This window comes from Colletotrichum aenigma (assembly GCF_013390185.1).
Source record: "Colletotrichum aenigma strain Cg56 chromosome Unknown KSG_Cg56_contig05, whole genome shotgun sequence".
In the NCBI taxonomy this organism is placed as follows: domain Eukaryota; kingdom Fungi; phylum Ascomycota; class Sordariomycetes; order Glomerellales; family Glomerellaceae; genus Colletotrichum; species Colletotrichum aenigma.
In genome coordinates this window covers 3,198,718-3,222,395 of record NW_023500911.1, presented here as the reverse complement: position 1 = coordinate 3,222,395, position 23,678 = coordinate 3,198,718, and the positions used below count along the sequence as shown (strand labels likewise).

Sequence of the window (23,678 nt, the reverse complement as noted above, 5' to 3'; positions counted from 1 at the left end):
AAAGCAGAGCTTTTTCCTAAAAGATGCGGCGAAGTGGTAGCTAGCGCGAGATGTGTTCTCACAGGTTTGGACACGAAAGCTGATGGCTTCTAGAGGCCACGTTCTGCGGTGCTAGACATGGAATGAGGCTTGAAAATGTGGCTTGACGGATCTGAGCCTAACAATGTGGGGCACATTTGTTGTGTCCGCACCTGGCTGAGGTACCTGTCTGAGTTAAGGTTCTTATCGACGCACGCACCCCACTCGCCTTCACCTTCCCACTTACCTAGGCACCTTACCTACCTTACCTTATCTATATACCTAAGGTACCTTAGGTGCCTGTTAGGTTTGTGGGTACGCGCTGGATAACACATAGCAGCCTCACCGAGTCACCGAAACCTCCCGTCACATTTTGTCACGTGTCGCGTCTTCACTTCCCATCCAGGACCTTCTCAACCTCAGCTTCGTCGTTAAGTCTTCTTGATCACTGATTCCCTACAACGCTACTTACTGTCAGCATGGCTTCAAGTGCTCCCATTACCACGTGCGTGTCATTGCACTTCGACACGTCGGGTCATTGGCTGACTTGTGCTACAGAGTCTATGTGCGAAATCTCGAGGAACGCGCCAAAATCGACCAGCTGAAAGATGCTCTGCTCCAGATCTTCTCTGAGTATGGCAACGTCCTCGACATCGTAGCCAAATCGAATCTGAGAGCCAAAGGACAGGCTTTCGTGGTGTTTGATAGCCCAGAGTCTGCGCAAAAGGCTATCGACGATGTCCAAGGATTTGAACTCTTCGATAAACCTATGCAGCTTGCGCTGGCACGAACGAGGAGCGACGCGACAGTTAAGACCACCGGCAATGAGGAAGAGTTTGAGTTGCATAAGCGTCGTCGCTTGGCTGAGAAAGGTATTTTGTCTCGTCTCTGTCTATTGCTCGGTCTATACCTCTCGGACCATCCAACTGATGACTGCGATTTTAGACAAAAAGAGGGCCTACGAGGCCGCCGAGGAGCAGAAGCGACTGAAGAGATCAGGGCCGGCCGGCAGCGTACCAGATATGACAGGCCGACCTGCCAAAGCTGCCCGTGGCACTGGCCTCAAGTCCACCAACCCTTCTGCTACGGCCGTCGTACCAGACGAGTACCTTCCGCCCAACAAGATTCTCTTCGTTCAGAACCTCCCTGATGACTACGATATTGAGGCTGTCACCAGCATATTCGGACGTTTCGAGGGCTTTCGGGAGGTCCGTCTGGTGCCTGGCCGTCGTGGCATAGCCTTCGTAGAGTACGACGGCGAACAGGGTGCCATTACGGCGAAAGAGAACACGGCCGGCATGGTACTGGGAGACTCGCACACAATCAAGGTTACGTATCAGCGACAGTAGTTCATACGGTCATGTTTCCGTGTTCTCAAGTGGTAGTGGGTATTTCGGCTTAGGGCGAAAGGGACTTATTTATCAGGGACGGCCAAATTGGCTAGCTACCTAGGCTATAATACAATCGTCGTGGCCCATCGGCATGGACATGCTTGATGTTTAAAAGATGACATCGTTGTCATCGTCAGCGGCGAGGAGGTCGGTAGGTCCTGACCTGTTATCAACCTCATGGTCTGCCATGGCTGCCTTCTTCGCCTTGATCTCTGCGTCTGCGGCTGCCGTGTCTCGTTGTTTCTTGTTCGCCACCTACTCTACCGTCAGTTGATGTCAATCAAGAACGTCTTATACCGAAGCGCACCTTTTTCAATCTGTAGAACTCCTCTCTGTCCAGTTCGTCCAGTTCTGAGTTGATATCTATGTCATAATTAGCTTGCCGATGGCCACCACCAACTTAGTCCGGCAGATCGTACACTTGATGGTGTTCTCTGTTCTAGGGATAATGACGTGCTCGCTGATATGGTTAGCAACGGCTATTGAATGCACGAGATAGCTGTGCGCCGCTTACATGGCATTGACTGTCTAGCGTCAGTACACGAGAGGGCACGAAATCGACCTAGATGACTTACCGCGTCTGTTGACAACCTTGATCACCTCGTCCAGAATCACAAATGCGGTCTTCGGGCGTCAGCTAGGTTGCTAGGCACACGAGGGATGTTCCGAGGTTGCGCACCTGCAGACTAGCGAGCTCAACTAAGGCCTCTACGGCGCGAGCATACGTCTCACGGCAACGTTGAACTTGCTGGCCGCCCTTTCCAAGGCCCGTCAGGCCAAAATCATTATTACCTTCAGTGACATAGCTCTCGAAGGCTGGAAGCAGGACACCAGACACGTTCTCCTGCTTGGTGCGTAGACGGAACCTAGCAGATCTCGCCGATTCCTGAATCTGGTAGCCAATGTCACCCCCAACAGCATATGTGACTTCGGCTAGAGAAAAGGATGCAATCTGCATGACGCGACCCATCTTTCGCTTGGCCTCGTCGATGCGTCTTGTAATCTCTTAGGGTGTTGTTAGCCGGCGCAACTGAGAAAAGGGGTGAAGCGGCGAACCTCGGAATCGCCTACGGTGCAAAGAATGTCAGCAATCAGTCCACGTGATGAGAAGTCATTCCGAGATATCAAAGAGGCATACTTCGTCAGAGCCTCGCTCTTCCTCTTCAGTAGACTGTGACCCGTCTCAGCACCCTTGAGTTTGGCCTTCATGATTCCCAAAGACTGGCGCGTGGGAAACACAGCCTCTCGATCCTGCACAAGAACAAACTCCCTGTCAGCCACGCAATCCGAAGAATGTACCTTTTCAGTGCGGAAGTCTTTCACATACAGGAGCGCCCGACATGATGGTTGGAGCTGCGAGAAAGGAGAGCTTCGGTTGACCAGATCGACGTAGATAATAATGCAACGACCGTAGGACAAGGCGGCTAATAAGCGGCGTGCGACGAGAGTGCAAAGAAGGGAAGATTGAGGAGGTGAATGGTAAACGCCCCAGCAAGAAAATGCGCGTCGAGTTCGGTTGTCGTTGCGGGTTGACGATTGGAAGTTCGTTGCGTCAATCCAGTGCTTCAATTGCCGTAGTTGCTCCAGCAGCTACCAACCTAAAGGTATCCTGTCTGGGATAAGGTACCGAAGGTACGTAGGGATGCCCGGGCCCCATTAGGTGCCTACCTAAGGTACCTACCTACCTACCTTACCTTACCTAAGGTACGTAGGCACCTATGTCAGGCACCCAAGATAGGTAGGTATGGAACGCAATACAAGGTACCTAGCCAGCTAGTAGGTGGGTTCAGGCACGCAGGTGCCAGTTGCCTATGAAGGGCTACCTATCTCAAAGGAACCTAGGCCGCAGCGAGCCGTAGAGCTCTGTGGCCTCGAGTTGTACCATCAGTGGTAATGTAGCCGCTAGGGTCTTACGCATCAGTACTATGTATATCTTGAATTGAGGTACCTCGGGCACCTGGGCACCTGGGGACGATGCAGATACATTTACATGGAGGTGCTCCGTCCTCAATCGCGACAATTAGTGGGCCCGACGTCTGCGACAACACTAAGGTGCATGAGCATGGTAGTGCGGCGCGCGCTGACTAACTACATTGAAGTGGGTCTGGTTTCTCCGGTCGGTGCTTGTTGATGTCGCGAAGGGCTCTTCATTATCGTTCCCTCGTCGTCAATGTTACGATACCCAATCTGTTACCCGGCAGCTGGCGCCGCGATGATCCCCGAGACCTCGTCCGCATAATGGCCTCTGTCTGAATCACACCGATAACCACTCGTCAATCGCTTCTTCGTTCTGCAGACGCAGATGTCCCGTTTCTCCCTCCTGCTTCCTCAGCCCTCTATTGCACACGACTACTGGGCAAGCGAACAGCATCAAGATGCCGGCACATCTGCTGCCTGACGGCTCCCAAATATGCGCAGACCTGCACTTGGTTGTACGTGTAGAGTTCCGTCTTCGAGACTCCCCCGCGCCCCAATATACAAATGCTAACGCCTGCTTAGAGTGACGAGGATTCTGTCTACGAACAGGATGTTCTGCGAAATCCCGGCAGCGCGAAGCCATGGCTGGCCTACATACAATTCAAGACACAACATGGGACGCTTCGCGAGCGCGCCTTCGTGCTTGAGAGAGCTTGTCTTCAACTCCCTCGATCGTACAAGCTGTGGAAGATGGTATGCGCGCGTGCGTCTGAGGTTTCAACTTCCCTATCATGCTGACAAAGTCACGACAGTACCTCACCTTCCGCGTCAAACACGTCTCGAAACTAAACCCTGCAATATTCGCTGCAGAGTATCGAAAAGTAAACGCGCTTTTCGAACGGGGGCTGATTCTTCTCAACAAGATGCCTCGAATATGGGAGCTTTACCTCAAGTTCTTGCTTCAGCAACCGCTGGTGACCACTACAAGAAGAACGTTTGATCGAGCTCTCCGCGCTTTGCCAATTACTCAGCACAATCGAATCTGGGCTCTATACAAGCCCTTCGCGAATTCAGCTGCAGGCATCAGTGCTGTCAAAGTTTGGCGTCGTTACATGCAGATCCATCCCGAAGACGCCGAAGACTTTATTGAGCTTCTTACACAGGTTGGCCTCTACACTGAGGCCGTGAAGAAGTACATTGATGTTCTCAATAACCTGCGCTTCACAAGCAAGCATGGCAAGGGGCATTATGAGCTGTGGGGCGAGATGGTGGACATGATCGTGGAGCACGCAGCCGAAATAGAGACCGGGCACGAAACAGGTATTGATGTGGAAAGAATCATCAGAAGTGGTATCGTTCGCTTTGCCGACCAACGAGGCAAGCTCTGGTGCGGGCTGGCAACGTACTGGATTCGACGAGGTAGCTTCGAACGTGCTCGAGACGTTTTTGAAGAGGCTGTCACGACTGTTATGACGGTCAGAGACTTCACGCTTGTCTTTGACTCGTATGCCGAGTTTGAAGAGTCAATTATCGGGGCACTCATGGAAGTTGCTTCTGATCGTGCAGACAAGGGCATCGTGGACGAAGAGGCGGACTTCGAACTCGACATACGCATGATGCGGTTTGAGCAGCTCATGGATCGGAGACCATTTCTCCTGAACGACGTCGTTCTGCGACAAAACCCCAATAACGTTGCCGAGTGGGAGAAGAGGGTCGCACTCTGGGGTGAAAATAAGGTAGAAGCTGTGCAAACCTACACTGCCGCCATCGCGACGATACAGCCGAAGAAGGCCGTTGGGCCCTTCCATCAACTCTGGGCCAACTACGCGAAATTCTATGAGCGGGGTGGCGACATTCGCAATGCGCGCATTATCATGGAGAAGGCCGTCAAGGTACCGTTCAAGTCCGTAGCAGAACTTGCAGACATGTGGATTGAATGGGCCGAAATGGAGTTGCGGAATGAGAACTTTGACGATGCCGTCCGGATCATGGCGAAGGCAGTTCAGGCGCCAAAAAGATCGACAGTCGACTATTTTGACGAGACCTTATCGCCGCAACAACGCGTGCACAAAAGTTGGAAGCTCTGGAGTTTCTACGTGGACCTCGTGGAAAGCGTTAGTTCTCTGGAAGACACCCGCAAGGTGTATGAGCGGATATTCGAGTTGCGGATCGCGACGCCACAGACTGTGGTTAACTACGCCAACTTGCTCGAGGAGAATCAATACTACGAAGAGTCATTCAAGATTTACGAACGTGGCCTGGATCTCTTCAGCTATCCTGTGGCATTCGAGCTGTGGAATCTTTACCTTACGAAGGCCGTTGATCGTAAGATTGGCATCGAACGTCTCCGCGACCTGTTCGAACAGGCGATCGAAGACTGCCCGCCCAAGTTTGCGAAGGTAATTTACCTTATGTACGGCAACTTGGAAGAGGAAAGAGGTCTTGCTCGACACGCCATGCGTATCTACGAACGCGCCACCCGTGCGGTGGCCGATGAGGACCGGGCAGACATGTTCAACTTCTATATTACCAAGTCGGCGTCCAATTTTGGACTGCCGTCAACAAGACCCATTTACGAAAAGGCCATCTCCACTTTGCCTGATAACGAGGCACGGGATATGTGTCTCAAGTTTGCCGACATGGAGAAGCGCCTTGGCGAAATTGATCGGGCGCGGGCTATTTATGGCCATGCTTCACAGTTTTGCGACCCACGTACCAGTCCAGACTTTTGGGCCAAGTGGGAAGCGTTTGAAGTGCAACATGGCAACGAGGATACGTTCAAAGAGATGCTTCGGATCAAGCGGAGTGTGCAGGCGCAGTACAACACCGACGTCAACTTCATCGCATCGCAAGCGCTTGCTCGTAGCCAGCGACAGCCGGACGTCGACTCGGCAGACCCAGAAGTGGCGGATGCCATGGCCGCACTCGAGAGACAGGCGAGAGCACCAGCCGGTTTCGTGGCAGCAAGCGACACCCAAAAAGTCAGCGCAACAGACACCACACTTGTTGCTGCCAACCCAGACGCAATTGATGTTGACGACATGGACGAATAACACATCAATTTCTTGCCCTTTTGTAGTTGGGCAATACACTGGCGATGGTTGGGCTACGTATAGCAATTTTTATACAGGCAGACTCAGAACAGGCACACCCAAAACATTATCTCTGATCCGGTGTCGCCAATTCAATTCTTTACTTGTCGATTCGTACACAGCGTGATAGATTCTGATGTGCAGACTTTTGTGTAAGACGTTTACTTCCCAAGCGTGTCGAAGGCAAATTATTTAGCAGGGGTCTTGCCGTAACCCTTCTCGGTGTGCTTCTCATGGAAGCCTGTCGCGTAATTCCTGTCGACATGGCCATCGCGAGAGCCGGGGGTGGCATAGATGGAGCCTTTGCGCTTTTGAAAGCGACTCGGCGGCACCTTCGAAGCGTCTGATCCAGGTTACCGGTGAGTATTGCGGATCGTCTCGGGACGCGGCTTCGCACACTTACCCCATTCATCAGTGCTGGCTCTTCGATCTACAGGCGACGAAGAGAGGGCCGGTGCGGCTTCTCCGTTGAGAGCGACCGGCGACGTATGAGTCTCGATGGGGATGGCATCGGTGCGGCTTTGATCGTCTATACCGATACGAATCAGCACATGCTATAAGCAAACGAGCCGGCATCGTGTGGAGCGCTTACTAGACATTGTAAGATGGGCACGGAACGTTGCAGGGCAGATACGGACAAACGGCAAAGGCGTCTGAGTTGATTTGGGTGACTGCTAGGACTGTATTCTAGGTATTTGTTATGCGGGGTTTAGAATAATGGAGGTTGGGTAGGTAGGGATGGTTGTTGCATACGTCAGACGGTGCAATGAGTAGATTAGCTTGGAGGTAAGTTGGGTAAACTGGCGGGAATGAGGGGGTGGCCGTATTTATGAAGGAGACGGGGTAGTACGTTGAAGCATCTTCCCATACGCACCAGCAGACTCCCACTACTCGAAGAACGAAGGTGAGGTAGGGTTGCTTGGTGAGTCTAATAACACTGGACAAGAGAAGGACCAACGAGCTGGTCTGGCCTACTATGCCAATGTGAGGTCAGCGACACTAAGTGCTTGTACAGGAAAGTATGGCGTGCGGAGTATTGGGGAAGGTATCTGCCAATAACGTCCCACACGAATGGGCGAAGCATGGATTGTCCTCTGATCGACGTGTGCAATTGGATCGAGTTCCCTTGGGCCAGCCAGCTTCCGTGGACAAGCCCACATACAAGGGGGCAATCCCTTTCTGAGGGTATCTACATGAGCGACTACGAGACGGAGGGGCAAAAAACGATGCACACATGAGGGATCTAAGTCGACTTCACTGTCTCTGCAAGACATCTGCTCCTTTGGAGAAACGCTCATCGTCTCTTGGCACTTTAGCTTGTCGACATGCTATGCCGGATTTCGTAAGAGGGCGCTGTCGCATGCTTCTCTTATTGGCCGGGGACTTCGGGCTTGGTGTCTATGTGCATGCTGGGAGGCCCTTGCCTGCACATAATCTAACTTTCGCGGGGAAGGTGACGAGGATCTGCGGCTGCCATTGACGTCACGCGTCATCCGTTCGACTGGAAGAAAGACTCGCCTCAAGTTACTCGGCCCCTTATACCAGTCTGCGGCCGCACCACTCTATGCTCCCAGGGTCGTTTATAGTCAAGATGAACTCATCATGAGGGTGTCAATCACAAGGTCACTTGAGATGAACGGGGGGGCCAAACGGGCAGAATCATTGCGGTAAACTGCAGTCACGTTACCGGTCACCCTGGATCGTCAAGCCAAGCCAAGCACCTCGGTTTTAAATGATCCTGTGACTATTTCGTCTCTATCGCCTATTGCTCCTGAATCATTTGCTCTCTCCCTACCACGCACTCGGCCACGGGTCTTGGCATCAGCCTGTCCAAAGCATAGCTAAGGCCGCAAATCCTTTTCCCATTAGCTATGCATTCGATTTACATGCTCTAGATTCCACGCCCATGTATGTACGCTTAATATCCGATCCCCCAACTCCCCTAAATCCACAGGATGAGCATGCTATGTTCTTTGAACGTCTCCTTCCTACACCATTATCATCATTGTCTGCATTTGTCTGGCAGCTTCGACAATTGCCCATACTGCCTTTGTACATCACTATGCAACTTCAGCGTATGAGTCGTCATGGTACCTTCTAACCACACGATCCAACAATCTCGAGTAAACGACATATAATAGCCAACATGCATCATAGACTTCCAAGTATAAGCACAGCAGTCAAAGAATGGAATTGTGTACTGTCGACGACTAGACGCAGTCAAGCCACCTCCAAACACGGTTTAATAGGCATCAACATCACTATCAGATCAGCACCTTCGCCATCGCCAATCCTTTCCGCCTCCGCGGCTTTCCTTGCACTAAGCCCCGCGACAACCTCATATTCCATCCGAGAAAAACCGCCTTAAATCTCCTCACCGTCGGCACGAAGCTCGGCCAAGTAGGCGGGATCATCCTCGGGGGCAGCGGCAGCCGACTGAGCGCGCTTGACCATCCTGGCAAGAAGATCCTCACTTCTCTTCATGGCAAGCATCAGGTTGCGGCGAGCGGCGGCCGGTGTAGTAGTGCCAGCCATCTGAACGGGAACCACACCACCGAAGGGCCCAGCACGTGCGGCATTCTGGCAGCGTACCAGGCAGACATTAGACTGGCCGGCGACGGTGCCGGTACAGGTCTGATCGGCCGGGATAGCAGCCTTGAGTGGGAAGTCGGTCATGGCACCGTCACGGTTGCGGGAATTCTGGCCAGGCGGGGTAGTGACAACGTTGATATTAGTCCACTGGGCACCGGTGGCATCGGCGTTGATCATGCAGTCGTAGGGGCCTGGGCACTTGTCAATCGACTGTCAAGCAACCGAATTATAGATTTCTGCTGCTTACCACCGCCATCACCGTTGACCTGGTGAAGAGTCATGTCAATGGAGCCGCCAGCGCTGACCTGGGGAAGCATCTGGCCGGTCTCAGCCATGATAGCCTTGGTACCCGTCTCGAGGTTATTGGTGCCTCCACCGACAGTCTCACCGAAGGTATCAGCGGCGTCGCCCTTGAAGCGGGTGCTGTCCTGCTGGAAGGGGTTGCGGCGGGTACCATCACGGGGAGTACTGGAGTCGATGCCGATAGCCATACCCTGACCACCAGCATCGCCAGTGGCACCGACGATTGCGGCGTGTCCGGCAACAAGGTCGGCGGTAGCCAGAAGGCCGACGGCCAAAATGCTCTTCATGTAAGACATGTTGCTTGTGATAGAGAAGGTAAGTCCTGACCGGCAGGGGGGAATTATACAATACAAGAAAGATTGAAAGGAGAGAAGGACACCTGGAAAAAGACTGCTGATTGCTTGATGAAGACAGGAATGGTATACGGTAACTGAAGTGGGAAGTTGCCTCATCTTATAGGAAGATTCCGTCGCAGGGTCAAAGCAATTTCACGATGACTGATGTCGGGATGACACGCTATGCCTCTCCCCTATCCATCTATTCCATCTTGGTGTGATTTCCATGATGCCTGGCGCGGTTGACTAGATGTCCATCCGACGTCCCAAACCGCCAAGCCAAACAATTTTTTTTTTTCTTTTACGAGAGAGCCCCAATGCGACTAGGAGTGCGGAAGTATTCAGGTCCAGGCGCGCGCGAGAAGCGCTGATGCCTTGGAATGAAAACTGCCGAGTAGCAAGTTGTGGCGAAGCTGTAAGAGCAGAGCCTCATGCGAGCCTCGGGCCAGGGTGTGAGAGATGGGTTGGTTGACGACGAGGGTGGTATCAAGGTTCCGGAGTTGGTGTGGCCGAATGTCAGCTGAAAAGCCCAAGCCCATAACCAGGGATGGGATTAAGCCTTGAGCTGATCCATTAATACGCAGCAAACGTTCTAAAAGAAGGGGAAAGGGGAGACGGCACGCGGCGGGTGCAGGCCCACAAGCCGATGACTTGCATGCCTGCACGCCTGGGAATCCTGGTGGCCTGTTCAACAGTACGGGTTATGTTATTGCATGTTCATATTATTGAGGAGCGACTTGGCCTAGGAACATCATTCATTTGCTTGTTCGTTGAGCCCCTCTTGACGAACAACAGGACTACACACCGGTACCGTTGGCAAGGAGAGATTTCACCATAGTGTACGGGCGTGTACCAGCGTATCAACATACCCACCTTAGCCTCGAGGTACTGTTGGCAGTTGCATAGCGGCAGTCGAAGGAGGATACCTAGGTCACCACCGGGCGATCGACACAAGGACCATAGGTTGCACCGAATAATTGGAAGTCAGCGTTTCGTTTACCCTCTAGCATTTAAGCTGGGGGTAAAGAAAGCAACGGGCCAGCATATACAAAGCTCCAGCCAAAGTGCCTTGCGCGTTTCGATACGGGGAGTGGGCGGCGGCGTTTCGAACCTCGATTCGCGACGGGTGCACCCAAACCGGATCTGCAGCAACGGGGCCACCCACAGGAGATACGAGCCAGAAGTTTAGGTAAGGGAGGACCGAATCGAACGACACAATAGCCGGCGTCAACGGCGCGCACTGCTGCTCACGATCTGCCGCAGTAGCCTGGACAACCCTGCATCAAGCAACATAAGACGGGGCGGAACGTTGCGATAAGATGCGGCGCGGTACGCTGTAATGCGCTGGGAGACAGTATGAGAACGGCTAACGGACATGAGACAAGGAGAAGGATACCGAGTGCGAGAAATCATCAGCGCCTCACCAGCGCGTAAGGTAGGTAGTGACCTAATCTCCCCTGGGTGCAAGGCCGAGCAGACTGGGCAGCGGATTCGCGGCCAAGTCTGCGGTGACGACAAGCAGGGCGATCCCAAGTAAGCCAGGCTGATCTGTCTGCAGCTGGCAATGACCATGACCAAAAGTCTGGGCGGTATTTTGAAATCTAGTTGTTGAGGACGGCGACAGCCGTCCTGCTCCTCAGGGCCGTCTGGACCATACGCGATACACCATGGAGCACAAGTACTTAGACTTACGGGCGAGACTGTTATAAGACGACGCTAAGATACGGATACAAACGTTGACTTGCGCATATGTCGGGCATGGGCTAAGAAGATTGGTCTCGACAGCGTGCGGGCAGCGGGTGGGGCGAGGAGGCGCTGGGCGTGTGAGTGCACCAAGGCCGCCCGCCTATCAGGCCACCCATCCAGGGCAAGGAAACCTGGATTCATGAGACGGACGTTGTTTGGCAGATTGCGCACCGGCCGTCGGTGCAACCGAGTTGCCAAACGCATCACGGTGTATGGAGGGCCAATCGCATGAAGTCTTACCAGAGCAGTGCCGATCCTGTTTCTCGAGAGCATGGAGACAAGACAAGGGGGAATTGGGGAGATGTAGCACAAGGGTGCATGCTGGGGTTGCAGCAAAAGCGAAGAAAAGAAAAATAACATGGAGAGAAGACGGTGGGCTCTATCAAGAGGGTCGGCGTAAATCCGATGATCAAGTCCCTGTCGCGATTAAGCTACAAGACAAGCCTAAATCAGTCCACGGCAGGGGTCTCGGGTCTACCTTAACCCAATTAAGCTCTGGATGAGCACTTGGGTAGTAGGCTGAGGTGAGGATCCAGAAGCTACGCATGGCGACATGTTCCCCTGGCCATTGTGGGCAGAACGGTCTCGTCCAATGAGTCTCCCGAACTTCTCAACGGAGACGCAGAGAGGGAGGAAGGGCAACGTCAACAGTTTTCTGCGGCGGGCCTTGGCAGTTTGAGCTGGTGCACGACGTCCATGTGTTGGTGTTCACCTCTACTTCTGACTGTACACTTCAGAGAAAAGAAGGTTGTGTATGACAGCGAAGGCTAAAGCAATCACGTAATAGTTTAGCGGCACCAAGGAACTCTGAGTTGCGCGGGCTTCTACACTATCTAGGTGGCTTACGTAACGACCTAGGTACCTTTTCAGGGTGACCCTACGGGCGGGACCCAGCACTTGGTGTGTCGGGGAGGGCAGGCCCAGGACACACGTGCGCTACCAGGTACGGTCTACCAAACCCTGCTTCTAAGGTACCTTAAGGTAAGGCCCGGGCACCTCGACCTCGGTGTTGAGGAGCGTCACTCCGCCCTCGACTGAACGCTTGGAACTTGGAGCCTGTGAGTCAAGTCGGTGGAACCGTATCTTGACACACATCTCTCCTACCCGCTTGTCTTACCAGATTTCCAAACCCACCGCTGCCTCATATCATCCCATTTTCATGAACCATTCCGCACCCAGCCCCGCTTCAGACTGCTCTGCAACCCCATCATCTACCTGCACGGCCACAAAACGAAGTAGCGCTATTCCACCGTCCGCCTTCTTAGCAAGAGACTCGGCACAACAACTTTCAAAGCTTTCCTGGGCGTCCTCCTTGCCCTAGGTGTGTCATGACATGATACATACCTGTGCTCGAGCTGCCACGAACTGGAAACGTTGTTGGGCGGTCTACCCCATGAAGAGGAACTTTGACACTTTCCTAGGCCGTCCTGTTCCGCCTTCTCGCAACATGGCTGCTGCAGCCACCACCATTGGGACACCCGTCCTTCAACTTACTGCCAAGGAAGAGCAGCTGAAAGAACTTCTCGTCGAAGTAGCTGCCTCGATCGACAGGACGTGTCGCCCTTCGGATCCCCCTCTGGTCCTTCGTTGGGCTGGTGGCTGGGTTCGCGACAAGCTCCTTGGCATCGAGAGTCATGACATTGACACGGCTATCAATGTCATGACCGGCTATACCTTCAGCCAGAAGATGCGTGACTATTGCGACGACTCGGAAAACAGGAGGAAGCACAACATCAGCCCTGATGATCTGGGGAGCATCCACAAGATTGCTGCCAACCCAGACAAGTCGAAACACCTCGAGACTGCCACTTGCCGCATATTTGGCCTAGACGTCGATTTTGTTAACCTTCGAAAGGAGACTTACACCCAAGACAGTCGCAACCCAATCATGGAGTTTGGCACAGCCGAGGAGGATGCTATGCGTCGGGATGCCACCATCAACGCCCTGTTCTACAACTTGCATACTGGTCTCATCGAGGACCTCACAGGTGGTCTTGAGGACATGGCGTCGCGACTCATTCGGACCCCAATGTCTCCTCTTCAGACATTCACGGACGACCCGCTGAGGGTCCTGAGGTTAGTTCGCTTTGCCAGTCGTCTGGACTTCGACATAGACCCTGCTGCAACGGCAGTCATGGCGGAGCCTTCTGTGCTCGGCGCATTGAAACTCAAGATCAGTCGCGAGAGGGTTGGGGTCGAAGTCGAGAAGATGCTCAAGGGTAGACATCCCCGGAAAGCTCTCGAACTCATACATAACCTTGGGCTTTACGAGGCCATCTTCACAGATCCAAGTGGCGAGCAGTGCCCTGCACCAGATCTCTCCAAGTGGAAGCTTGCTTATGGCTGTCTCGATCTTCTCTTTCGCGATCGCGTGCCGGGATCCATTTACAACACTCTCGTTGCCACAGACGAGGCTGCTTACTTGGCGTGGGCATTGGCGGCAGTCATACCATACTCACATGTGAAGGACGAGGTTGCCTTTCCAAAGAGTAAGGGAACTATACCCGTGACCACACTGGTGGCGCGAGAGGGCATAAAGGGTCCGAATAAACTGTGTGACATGATCACCGGGGCATCCCGTCATTGCCGCCAGATCACAGCCATGAAGGACAATGTTTGTGCCAAGAACCCGCCCTTTTCTCAAAGAGATATTGTCGGTATGGCAGTCCGAAAATGGGATGCTCAAGGAGGCCACTGGCAGACTCAAATTGTATATGCCATTCTCGTTGAGGCCACGGACAAATTGGAATCCCTCTCCGATTCAGGTGAGTACTTATAAAATTGATCTCAGTAAAGATTTGTAGCTAACACCATTGCAGACGTTTCGGGATTCCTCACAGGCTGGAAATGTTTCTTGGACCACCTGGCTGATTTGGACGTTATGGATGCCCCATCACTGAGACGCCTGGTAGACGGTTGGTTACTAACGAAGGAGCTTGGTGTTCGCCCAGGTAAATGGATGGGGCAAGCCCTGGAAGTGTGTGTGGCGTGGCAGCTCCGCCACCGCGGCGAAACCGATCCAGCTGGTGCGATAGCCGAAGTGAGGCAACGTTCTAAAGAGCTTGGAATCACAGGCATGCAACGGCAGAACTGAGAGCCTTTCCAGACAGCTACGTCAATGAAATAAAAGCATAAAGAAAAGGGGGGGGCCGGCGGGGCGGGCTTGATATTTGCCTCGTCAATCGTAGGGACCGGCCATAAAGGTGTACGGTAGATATTGAAGACCAACACCAGAAGACAGTGGGCTGCAAATGAAGTCTGTTTACTGTACTACAGAGCGCGTCAACTATCAACTATGCGATCTACCATGACCAGCACAGCGGGCGGGTCGTTTGCCAAAGTGATTATTCCTCTCTTCTCTCCGATTTGTTGACGAATGCAATATAATTGTCTAAGCCGGGCATTGGTCACTTAGTCAGTCACCCTTAACCTCATAAACATGGATGGACATGGCGCCGCAAAAAAAAAAAAAAAAAAAAAAAAAAAAAACCAAACCGCACAGGCCGTATTTTTTTCTTCTTCCCTTTTTTTTTTACCATTTCCCCAATACCGCGAGTGCCAAGGGGGAAGCGCTGCGCCGTTGCTCACCAAGCCCCCTTTGTTGAGTCAGCTGCTCTCTGCCTTGGGTAGGTTATGTAGTTAGGATCGTTAGCCACTTTACCCGAACAGCTATCCTCTTCGCCTCGAGGTTGTGACCGCCGTTTGCGATTCACCCATTTCTCAAGTTCACTGCGACCGAAAAATCCCCGTTGAACGTTGCAATTGGCAATCACGAACCTCAGCCAAGCCCAACCCTACTTGAAAGGCGGCGCTATGCTCCGCACCCTCGTTGCGCAGTTGCAACAACCCAATGCGGCTATCCAATTCAAGCTAGCCCAAGGTGGGTGGTTACGGCCCCCCGAGGAAACAAACGACGCTATCTAGAGACTGACAATCAACGGTAGTCCTGCCACAACATTATACTCTCTTCGACATTGCCAACGGGTTGTCCGAATGCCAGACCTTGGTGAGTTTGTTTTTTTCCCTCGCCAAGGGTTCCAACCTTGACTAAATTGATGCAGCCGGAACGCCGTGTCATCGAGGGGGTATCTTTCTGCCTGAAGCAGACTGATCGCATTGAGAGGAGATCTGTAGATGCTGAAAATGCTGCCAGATTAGCCAACTATGCCGCGATGCTCCTCGAGCGAACCCCGGATGGCCTGCCTCTATGTTGTCCATCATCTGAAGATGCTGCTCCCGTGGACGACGTCCTAGGCGTCCTTCTCAGCCTCGTCGTGCATCACTCATCATGCCTTGACGATGACATATTACTGGCTGTGGCCGCGTACGCAGACGGCCATGAAGACTGGTCGGCGCCGACAACGGCCTCAATAGCCAAAGACCTGTTGGATCATGCACTAGGCGACGGGCATCGAAAAACCGCTTTCATCACCTCAGTAGTTCTGGACAGATTTATCCGGCCAATCTTTTCTCGTTACTCCTCCAGCCGTCTCACTTCAGCTGGCAGGCAAGCCTATTATCGTGACGATGATCACGATCAGGTCACTGGAAGCGCTCTCTCTAGTGGCACAGACACGAAACCATGGAAAAGTACCCAGTCACATGCTGTCACTGTCTTCGCCTGGACTGTGGAGCAGTCAGATGTGAGTTAAAAAAAAAGAAGGGACAGTCCGCGCTGAACACATCCAAGTAACGAACGGTCCAGGAGCACATTATTGCCACAAAATGGCCTCTTTTTGTCCCCGTTATTCTGTGTCTCATAGACGACACAGACACTGCATATAAGGCGCGGGGCCTTGCTATCCTGCAGGAGTTCCTTGAGCGATCCACTGCCAGTATGCTAAGGGCTACAGGGCTTGGTGAAATATTTGAGCAATCCATTTTTCCCTCCTTGGTGTCCTTGCCGACCTTGACACATGAGGATGAATCGATACAGCTCCTTGTTCCGGCGTACGGTGCTGTGATACGGTTGGCAGATGTCCAATTTCCAGATTCAAGCACCGGCTCTCAAAAGAACCGTTTTCTTACCAGGTTGCTCAGGGAGGCCATTTTTGCCGGTTACTGGCATGCATCCGATTATGCCGGCATTGTCGAAGTGCTGTCACGACAGGTTTCGTCAGTCGTCTGCAGACTGGGCACGTTCGCTATCCCACACGTCAAGGTCAGAAGCAGATGCTACTTTTTTTGTTTCGTTACTTACATACGATTAGGGTTTGCTGTCCATGCTGACGACCATTCTATCCGACCCTTTCATCGTTGCTCGTCCAGAATGTGTCCAGGCAGCTTCTCAGGCGCTGTCGACCGTCTTGCTGAATTGCTGGTCTAGGGTTGCGGATCCAGTGCATTCAAATGAGGTACTGAGGGCCGTCAGCGTGTGTTGGCTGAATTTGAAGGATATTCAAGGAGTGCCGCAAGACAAGGCACCGCAAGATGCTTTTGTGGCCTTGGCCAGCATGGCACGATTGCTGTCTACGATATTCAAGTCCGCTGGCATATCCCCACGGCAGCAATTCGCACCCTTGTGTGACGTAGAGCCTAGGCTCTCGGGCCTATTTAGTGATGCGGAGGCAAAGGCCAGCGAGCTGCCGGATAATACTGGTTTCAGTCCAGAGGCTGTTGCTTGAAGAAGGACTTCCCGCGCAACCATTTTCTATACGCTTTGTATCGCTTTTTTTGTGCATCCTCCTCTGTCACTGTGAGCGGGTTGCTTCCAATTTTGAGCAGCTCGGTGTAGACAGCGATATCTTCCTCAGCACCCACAGGCGTAAGCGGGTCGCTTTGCCAGCTGCTCTGGACATAATCCTGGTATTCAGACTGGTTCTCGGCCTGTGCCTCGGCTGATACAACCAAGGGCAGGTTCTGTGGGTGGCTGATGTACCGCTCATAATCCGCGGCTTCTTGTTGACTGACTGACGGGTTCAGAGACTCGTTGACCACCTTCGTGAATGTCCATTGTGCTGCTTTTGTCTTCTCCTGGGCTGTGGGCTTCGTCTTGGGCGACCCCTGAGGTTCCGCCTGCGTCTCCTTCATGATTCCATGATGGCCAACAACCCTTTCCTGCATCGGCTGCAGCCAGCGGTGGATCGAAATTCCTTTACCGCCTGTTGTTCGGTCCGATATGACAGATGCTGCGTCTAGATCTGGCGGAGACCGATAGTCCTGCGGATCAACGATCGTCACCTCCTTCTTCGGCTTTTTTTTCTCATGCGCATCCATGTCGGTCTCATTGCGCACTCTGAAAGGGCTCAGGTCATATCGACCGTCTTGGGTGGATTTGAACGGTATATATTTGATGGTAGAATTCATCTTGTACGGAAACATTTTGAGAAATGACGAAAGGGTGGATGGCCTGTAGTACTCGACCCAATAGTCGTCAAAAAAGGATACGGGCATCTTCTTCGCATCGCCAGGAGGTGGGCTGTAGGCTGGGAATTTGCGCTCCTGTAGATTCTCCGGTGTAAACCAATCGATGTAATCCCGTTTAGTCTTTTCGGACCATGTGCGGGGATCTGCATGGTGGAGGTAGTAATCGGTCGCCAAATCCCACAACATTGGCTGTCCCTGGGCGAAGATGTAGTTTCCAAGGAACAAATTGTAGGCCTCCTGGCGCTGTCCGTCAAGGAATGAGTTGTTGTAGTATCGTTTGAAACTCTCAATCATGTCGCGAGAATGGCTAGTCCATTGATTGATCTTACGATATGTCTCCATGGTGTTCACAAGCTGGGAGCCGCCATACTGAACAGCTATGGTGTCACCATGATCGTGATACATATGCGTGAAAAGATTGACGGCGTCGGTGTCGTAATTGATAGATGTGTCCTCGAGAATTCCCAAGGCATGAAGCTGGTGGCCGAGCGCCCTTTTCCCAACAACAAATTGCGCTGCGTTTGTGCGGTCTAGGCAGTCGATGCAGTTGGTCCGGGCCACTCCATTCTGGACGCTGGTTGGATTGATGTTACCGTCGCCGTCATGGAAGAATCCGGTGGTGACAACAACATCTTCGGCAATGCGCTCCAGGGTCCCAATAACGTCTTGATCGCGACTTTTTGCGGCCCTGCTCATATCCCAAGCTTTGTGGATTATTTTGCGTCCTTCAGGCAAGAACTGGTTGAGGTAATTGATCGCATTGGTGTACTCCAACAGGAGCTTTGACTCTCGTGGCGTTCTCTCTCTGGCTTTGACCAAGTTGAGGACGTAAATTGGGGCGCCGTAACGCTCAAAGAGATTGTCGAAGTGTAGGGCTGCAGCGCTGTAGAACGGATCCACCAGGTTCAGCTCGATCGGAGGCTTGGGGGTCACGCCTGTGTTGTCTTGCGTCCAGTAGAGGGGAATGCTTCCTCTGTGCTGTACATAGGACGTGTACTGCGGGCTGGAGAAGAGCCTTGGGCCAGGTGCATGGAAAGACGTGGTAAGAGCCTCTGAAACTATCTGTTCGGTTTCGACATCATTGGCAACGTAACCCTTCGCCGGAGGTCAGTGGCTACTTCTGTGCATCCAAATGGAGGCTGACTTATTATGACGGGTGCTTACCAGATCGTTGGCTCCTCGTTTGAGAAATCTTGCGCCAGCGAAGAAACGGGAACGCCTTGCTATTATCGTGATGTAGGCCGTACGTCCGTAGATCGACAGCGCTGGTTGTTCGTTTCAGTATCGACGCATCACATGAGATTGCCAGTCTGCTTACCAGCTTGGTCAATGTATCCGTGGATGATGGGACGACACCAGTCGAATGGGTCTTTCAGTGCCTTCATCGCCGGCTGCAGTAAGTGACTGTTCCATACGAACATGCCGTTGAAGTCATCCATAGCACCGGGCAACTCTTGGGCAAGAGCCTCTCGCTCCCGGTTCAAGTTGTGCTGTAAAGTACGAGTGACGTCATAGGAGTAGCTGTAATAGAATGACCTCGTCAGATCGAGGTTGTTCAGTATCCCTAGGAAGCGGGACTCCTCTGTGTTTCTAACGTCGGCCTTGAACCGGGTAGGAGTGAGCGGCACCAGCTCTGTACCATCTACTTGATAGATGTAGTGCCCACCAATCATAGCCACTGTACTCTTTTTTGTAATTAGGAGCATGTAGTATGGTCCTGTGAACTTGATGAATCCGAGGAGGCCCCATGTTGTGCACCGAAGCTTGATGCCTCCTGTCCCCTTGTTGCCATCGTCAATAGTGTCCAGGAGCTGGTTCATCTCCTTCTGACTGTAAATAATCTTGTCATCCGTAATGCTCAACTCTGAGTCGTCCGTTGTCCGCTCAATCTTCAGAATCCGATACCGACGTTCCGTCACATCGCCACCAACAATATAGTATCGGGTTGCAGTCTCGTAAAGGCTGAACTTGTGCATTTTGCGATCGAGGCGGTCAAATCCCTTGTCGTCATACGCATAGGCAGTTCGGGCCGCAGAGTCCGGGCTAGACGTTCGGATAAAAGGTTTCGCGACGGCTGGTTCTTCATCCACGTCATCTTCGCCAACTCGGTTTTGTCTCGCAGCATCTGAGGACAGCGCATCCGCTGTTTCATCATTATTGAGTAGTGGGAAGACAGGCGAAGAGTCTCGGTTCCTTTTGCTCTGATCAACATCATTAGGGAATAAGGTTGGCGTATCTGGCTCCATCGGTGCTGAACAAGCGGAGCTTGTAGGTGCGATGGGACAATCTTAGGAGGGAGGGGAAGTTAATCATAAGAGTGTTAACGTTATAAAAGGGCTTATAAGGTTATTAAACTAAGTATATTATAAGCATATTAAATAGGTAACTATATTAATACTTATTAAGAGTATAGTACTTACTTTTTAATAGAAATATAATTAAAATTTATAAAGTATCAATTATAAATTAATTAGTTAATTAATAAAAGCTAGTATTTTTAACTATAAAAGTAATAAACACTTTAAAAGTTAAATATTATTACTAATATATTTTTTACATTAATAGTGTAAATAAAATAGTATACACTTTATAAAATAGCTTTATATATTTAAATAATTAAGCTTATAGCTATAATATGGTTTTTTATAGGGATATTATACTAGTATAAATATAAATATATTTAGAGGTGTAGTATATATTCTTATATAGTATATAGTTATAAATAAGCCTATACCATAATAAAATATAATAATAAAATATAATAATAAAATATAATAATAAAATATAATAATAACATATAATAATAAAATATAATAATAAAATATAATAATAAAATATAATAATAAAATATAATAATAAAATATAATAATAAAATATAATAATAAAATATAATAATAAAATATAATAATCTTTAGTATTTATGGGTATTTAATTATATATATAATAATAAGAGAAAGGATATATTATTAAGTTTATAGTTATAATAAAGCCTTTTATAAAAGAATTATAATAAGATTTACTTTATACACTCTTATTAATAAGTAAACTTTTATATTAAGTTGACTATATATTTTAGCTAAATAAACTAATAGAATAATAATCTTATTAGCTATATAATATAAAGCTAATAAGATTATATATAATAAAGCTAATTATATTAACCCTAAAAAGATTATTAAAACTTTTAGATATTAGCTAATAATAGCTTTAATAAACCTTCTAATAAAGTATTATATATACTGCTATATAAGAAATAACTCTTTAACTAAAGAGGTTATTAAAAGAGTACAACGGTCTAGCTATTTAAGCTAGAAAGGCTTAAAGATAGCTTAGCTAAACCAAACTAAAAAAATAGAGAACTTAATAAGGATAAAGTATAAAACCTTCTATAGTGAGGACTTAATAAATATTTACTAGAGGATTAGAAAAAGAGATTTTAAAAGAAATAAGTAAAAGTAGTATAATAATATTATATTTACTTTTTAAGTATTTCTTCTATTAGTTTAATCTAACTATAGCTTATAGTTCCTAAATATTTTTATAATTCTTTTATTTTAATTTAATTTTAAGAAAGTTAGTAATAATAATAGCGTTATATATTTAAATAATACTTATTAATTAAGCTAAAGAATTTATATTACGTACTTATTAAGAACTAAGCGAAATAGCTTATATAAGTCTACATAGAGAAGATAATTTTAGTAAATAATTAGAGGTTAATATAAATTAATAAAAAGAAATCAAAAACTATATTTTAAATAAAACTAGAAGTTTTTAAAAAATAAGTCATTGATACTAAATATGTGTTAATTAGATAATAAGTATATATAGGAGAATAAAGAATATAAAACATCTCTCTGTAAATTCAATAAACTATGAAGCTAAATATTTATACGTATAGTTAATAAACTAGCTTAAAGTAAAAAGCTAAATAAAACTACTAAATAATAATATAGTAAATTATAATTATAATAGCTAATTAGTATAAGTTAATTATTATTATATTAAACAACTAAATACTTATTAAATAATTACTGAAGGTTTATAAAAAACTTTTAAATTATAATATAGTTTATTTTATTAATAAATCTATTACTATATAAGAAGAAGATTAGTTTATCATAATAGAGGAGGTTTATGAATATTGTTTCAGCGAATCTAATAGTTAATATATTTAGTAAACTTTAAGTATAATAAAATATATCTTATAGACAGAGTAACAAACTTATTAGTAAGTATTTATAGATATATTAGATAAATAAGTTAACTTTATAAAAAAAGTTTTTAGAGTTTTTATAAAAAAGTAATATATAGTACTTAAACTTCAAGAATAGAACTATTATAATACTTTAAAATAATACTATTAGAAGAATAATAATAAACTTATTATATTTTAAGCTAATTCAAAGTGAATTCATTAAGTAAGCTTTTAATAAGCTAAATATAAATATTATGAAAGCTTATATATATTTTTAAAGCTTTATTAAGACTTTAAAAAATAAATTTTTGAATAAAATATTAATTATACTAATATATATATTATTACTCTATATATATAGGAGCTATTAGAGATTATAAAAAGGAGATATATAGAAAAACTTATTAGCTATTTTAAGTTATATAAGTAATTATATTTAAGCTCTCTAAACGGTTTTTATAAAAGTAATTTATAATTTTATAATTTTAAAAGAATACTATTTGAAAACCTTATTTTAGAATAACTATTTAGTAAACCTTTATATAATATTTAGCCCTAATAATAAGCTATTTAATTTCTAAAGGATTTAGTTCTATAATTATAAGAAATATAAGGATATTTCTTTTAATTATATTAAATTTTATATATAATATATAAGTGGTTATTAGAATTTAAATTTAAGAAGGAGTAAGATTAATATTATTGTAATCTTTCACATAATTAATACTAAAGATTTAAAAAATAAGTAAATATAGAGGTATTTTTAAAAAATATTATATTAGAATTTATTTTAGTTTTTATAAGTTAAAGTATTAAAAGTCAAATAATTATGTTTCAAATATATAATAAAGTTAAATTAGTAGTTAATATAGATATTTATGTTATAGTTAACTTTATATAAAAAGACTTTATAGAGAAGTTTTTACAAAAAAAAGCTATTAATATTATAGTTTTAAAGTTAGTAGATTTTTAAAGAAGATTTATATTTGTTAACATATAACATTCTTTTATAATAATAATAATATAAGAATAATAATAACGCTAAACTTACTTTAATATTGTATATAAAATAAACTAATAAAGTTTAAGGTATAAAACCTTATATAAAAATACTTGATTTATTATAACTTATAACTTTAATATTGATTATGTAATACGTATAGCTACGTAAGCACATTATGTAATTAGCAGTTTAGCAGGTTACGTTTCAGGTTATCTTTCCCCTCACTTTTCCCTACTAGAGGATGCAACCTGCGAACAACAACAACCAGACTCATCACAATACATCTGTTCCCTTATTCTTATCTATACAATTAAATGCTCATAAATGCTCAGAATTATTACCTTTTATCATAACATTACCACATCTATAACCTTATACTATATAGGCGCATATACCACGCCCCGGAATACGCTTATACCTATGCTAACAATATTTAATAATAAAGTTTATTAGTTTATTTTCTTTTTAATTAATAGCTAAAGCTATTTATAGAAGATTTACTAAGTATTTATTATTAGTTCATATTTTAAAAAAGTAAGAGACATCTTTTTATTTAATAATTTAATGAATAGAGTAAATATACATATCTATAACGTGGTTTATCAGTCAGCCAGCCGGACGAGTCAGCCGGACGTTTTTTCCCACGTACATAACGACATCTAGTATTTCTCAACCATAACGCATTAAATCAACTATTAGTTGTCGCTATCAGAATCT

At 47.4% G+C, this 23,678-nt stretch overlaps 8 protein-coding genes across 8 annotated transcripts; 4 read left to right on the top strand and 4 right to left on the bottom strand.

Annotated features, from left to right (window-relative positions):
- Positions 1-497: 497 nt before the first annotated feature.
- usp102 (U1 small nuclear ribonucleoprotein usp102) lies at positions 498-1,403 on the top strand (the record flags this gene model as incomplete). Its single annotated transcript, XM_037323772.1, has 4 exons — positions 498-523; positions 577-890; positions 964-1,346; positions 1,398-1,403. 4 exons carry the CDS (start codon positions 498-500, stop codon positions 1,401-1,403), a joined length of 729 nt encoding a protein of 242 aa, XP_037177786.1.
- A 114-nt stretch (positions 1,404-1,517) lies between these two features.
- vma-8 (V-type proton ATPase subunit D) lies at positions 1,518-2,751 on the bottom strand (the record flags this gene model as incomplete). Its single annotated transcript, XM_037323771.1, has 9 exons — positions 1,518-1,664; positions 1,717-1,772; positions 1,829-1,869; positions 1,924-1,933; positions 1,985-2,033; positions 2,089-2,414; positions 2,466-2,476; positions 2,548-2,660; positions 2,737-2,751. 9 exons carry the CDS (start codon positions 2,749-2,751, stop codon positions 1,518-1,520), a joined length of 768 nt encoding a protein of 255 aa, XP_037177785.1.
- Positions 2,752-3,784: 1,033 nt separating this feature from the next.
- Positions 3,785-6,379, top strand: SYF1 (Pre-mRNA-splicing factor SYF1; the record flags this gene model as incomplete). Its single annotated transcript, XM_037323770.1, has 3 exons — positions 3,785-3,841; positions 3,909-4,079; positions 4,139-6,379. 3 exons carry the CDS (start codon positions 3,785-3,787, stop codon positions 6,377-6,379), a joined length of 2,469 nt encoding a protein of 822 aa, XP_037177793.1.
- Positions 6,380-6,606: 227 nt separating this feature from the next.
- On the bottom strand, positions 6,607-7,017 carry CGCA056_v008522 (uncharacterized protein; the record flags this gene model as incomplete). The annotated part of the gene is made up of 3 exons (XM_037323769.1): positions 6,607-6,761; positions 6,822-6,947; positions 7,011-7,017. The coding sequence occupies 3 exons, from the start codon at positions 7,015-7,017 to the stop codon at positions 6,607-6,609; spliced, it is 288 nt and encodes a 95-aa protein (XP_037177790.1).
- Positions 7,018-8,782: 1,765 nt separating this feature from the next.
- On the bottom strand, positions 8,783-9,609 carry CGCA056_v008521 (uncharacterized protein; the record flags this gene model as incomplete). Its single annotated transcript, XM_037323768.1, has 2 exons — positions 8,783-9,201; positions 9,258-9,609. The coding sequence occupies 2 exons, from the start codon at positions 9,607-9,609 to the stop codon at positions 8,783-8,785; spliced, it is 771 nt and encodes a 256-aa protein (XP_037178046.1).
- A 3,232-nt stretch (positions 9,610-12,841) lies between these two features.
- On the top strand, positions 12,842-14,488 carry CGCA056_v008520 (CCA tRNA nucleotidyltransferase; the record flags this gene model as incomplete). The annotated part of the gene is made up of 2 exons (XM_037323767.1): positions 12,842-14,159; positions 14,214-14,488. 2 exons carry the CDS (start codon positions 12,842-12,844, stop codon positions 14,486-14,488), a joined length of 1,593 nt encoding a protein of 530 aa, XP_037177788.1.
- A 719-nt stretch (positions 14,489-15,207) lies between these two features.
- CGCA056_v008519 (uncharacterized protein) lies at positions 15,208-16,087 on the top strand (the record flags this gene model as incomplete). The annotated part of the gene is made up of 4 exons (XM_037323766.1): positions 15,208-15,274; positions 15,339-15,400; positions 15,456-16,037; positions 16,085-16,087. 4 exons carry the CDS (start codon positions 15,208-15,210, stop codon positions 16,085-16,087), a joined length of 714 nt encoding a protein of 237 aa, XP_037178448.1.
- A 908-nt stretch (positions 16,088-16,995) lies between these two features.
- FIG4 (Polyphosphoinositide phosphatase) lies at positions 16,996-20,006 on the bottom strand (the record flags this gene model as incomplete). Its single annotated transcript, XM_037323765.1, has 3 exons — positions 16,996-18,855; positions 18,925-19,025; positions 19,079-20,006. 3 exons carry the CDS (start codon positions 20,004-20,006, stop codon positions 16,996-16,998), a joined length of 2,889 nt encoding a protein of 962 aa, XP_037178450.1.
- Between the last annotated feature and the right edge of the window lie 3,672 nt (positions 20,007-23,678).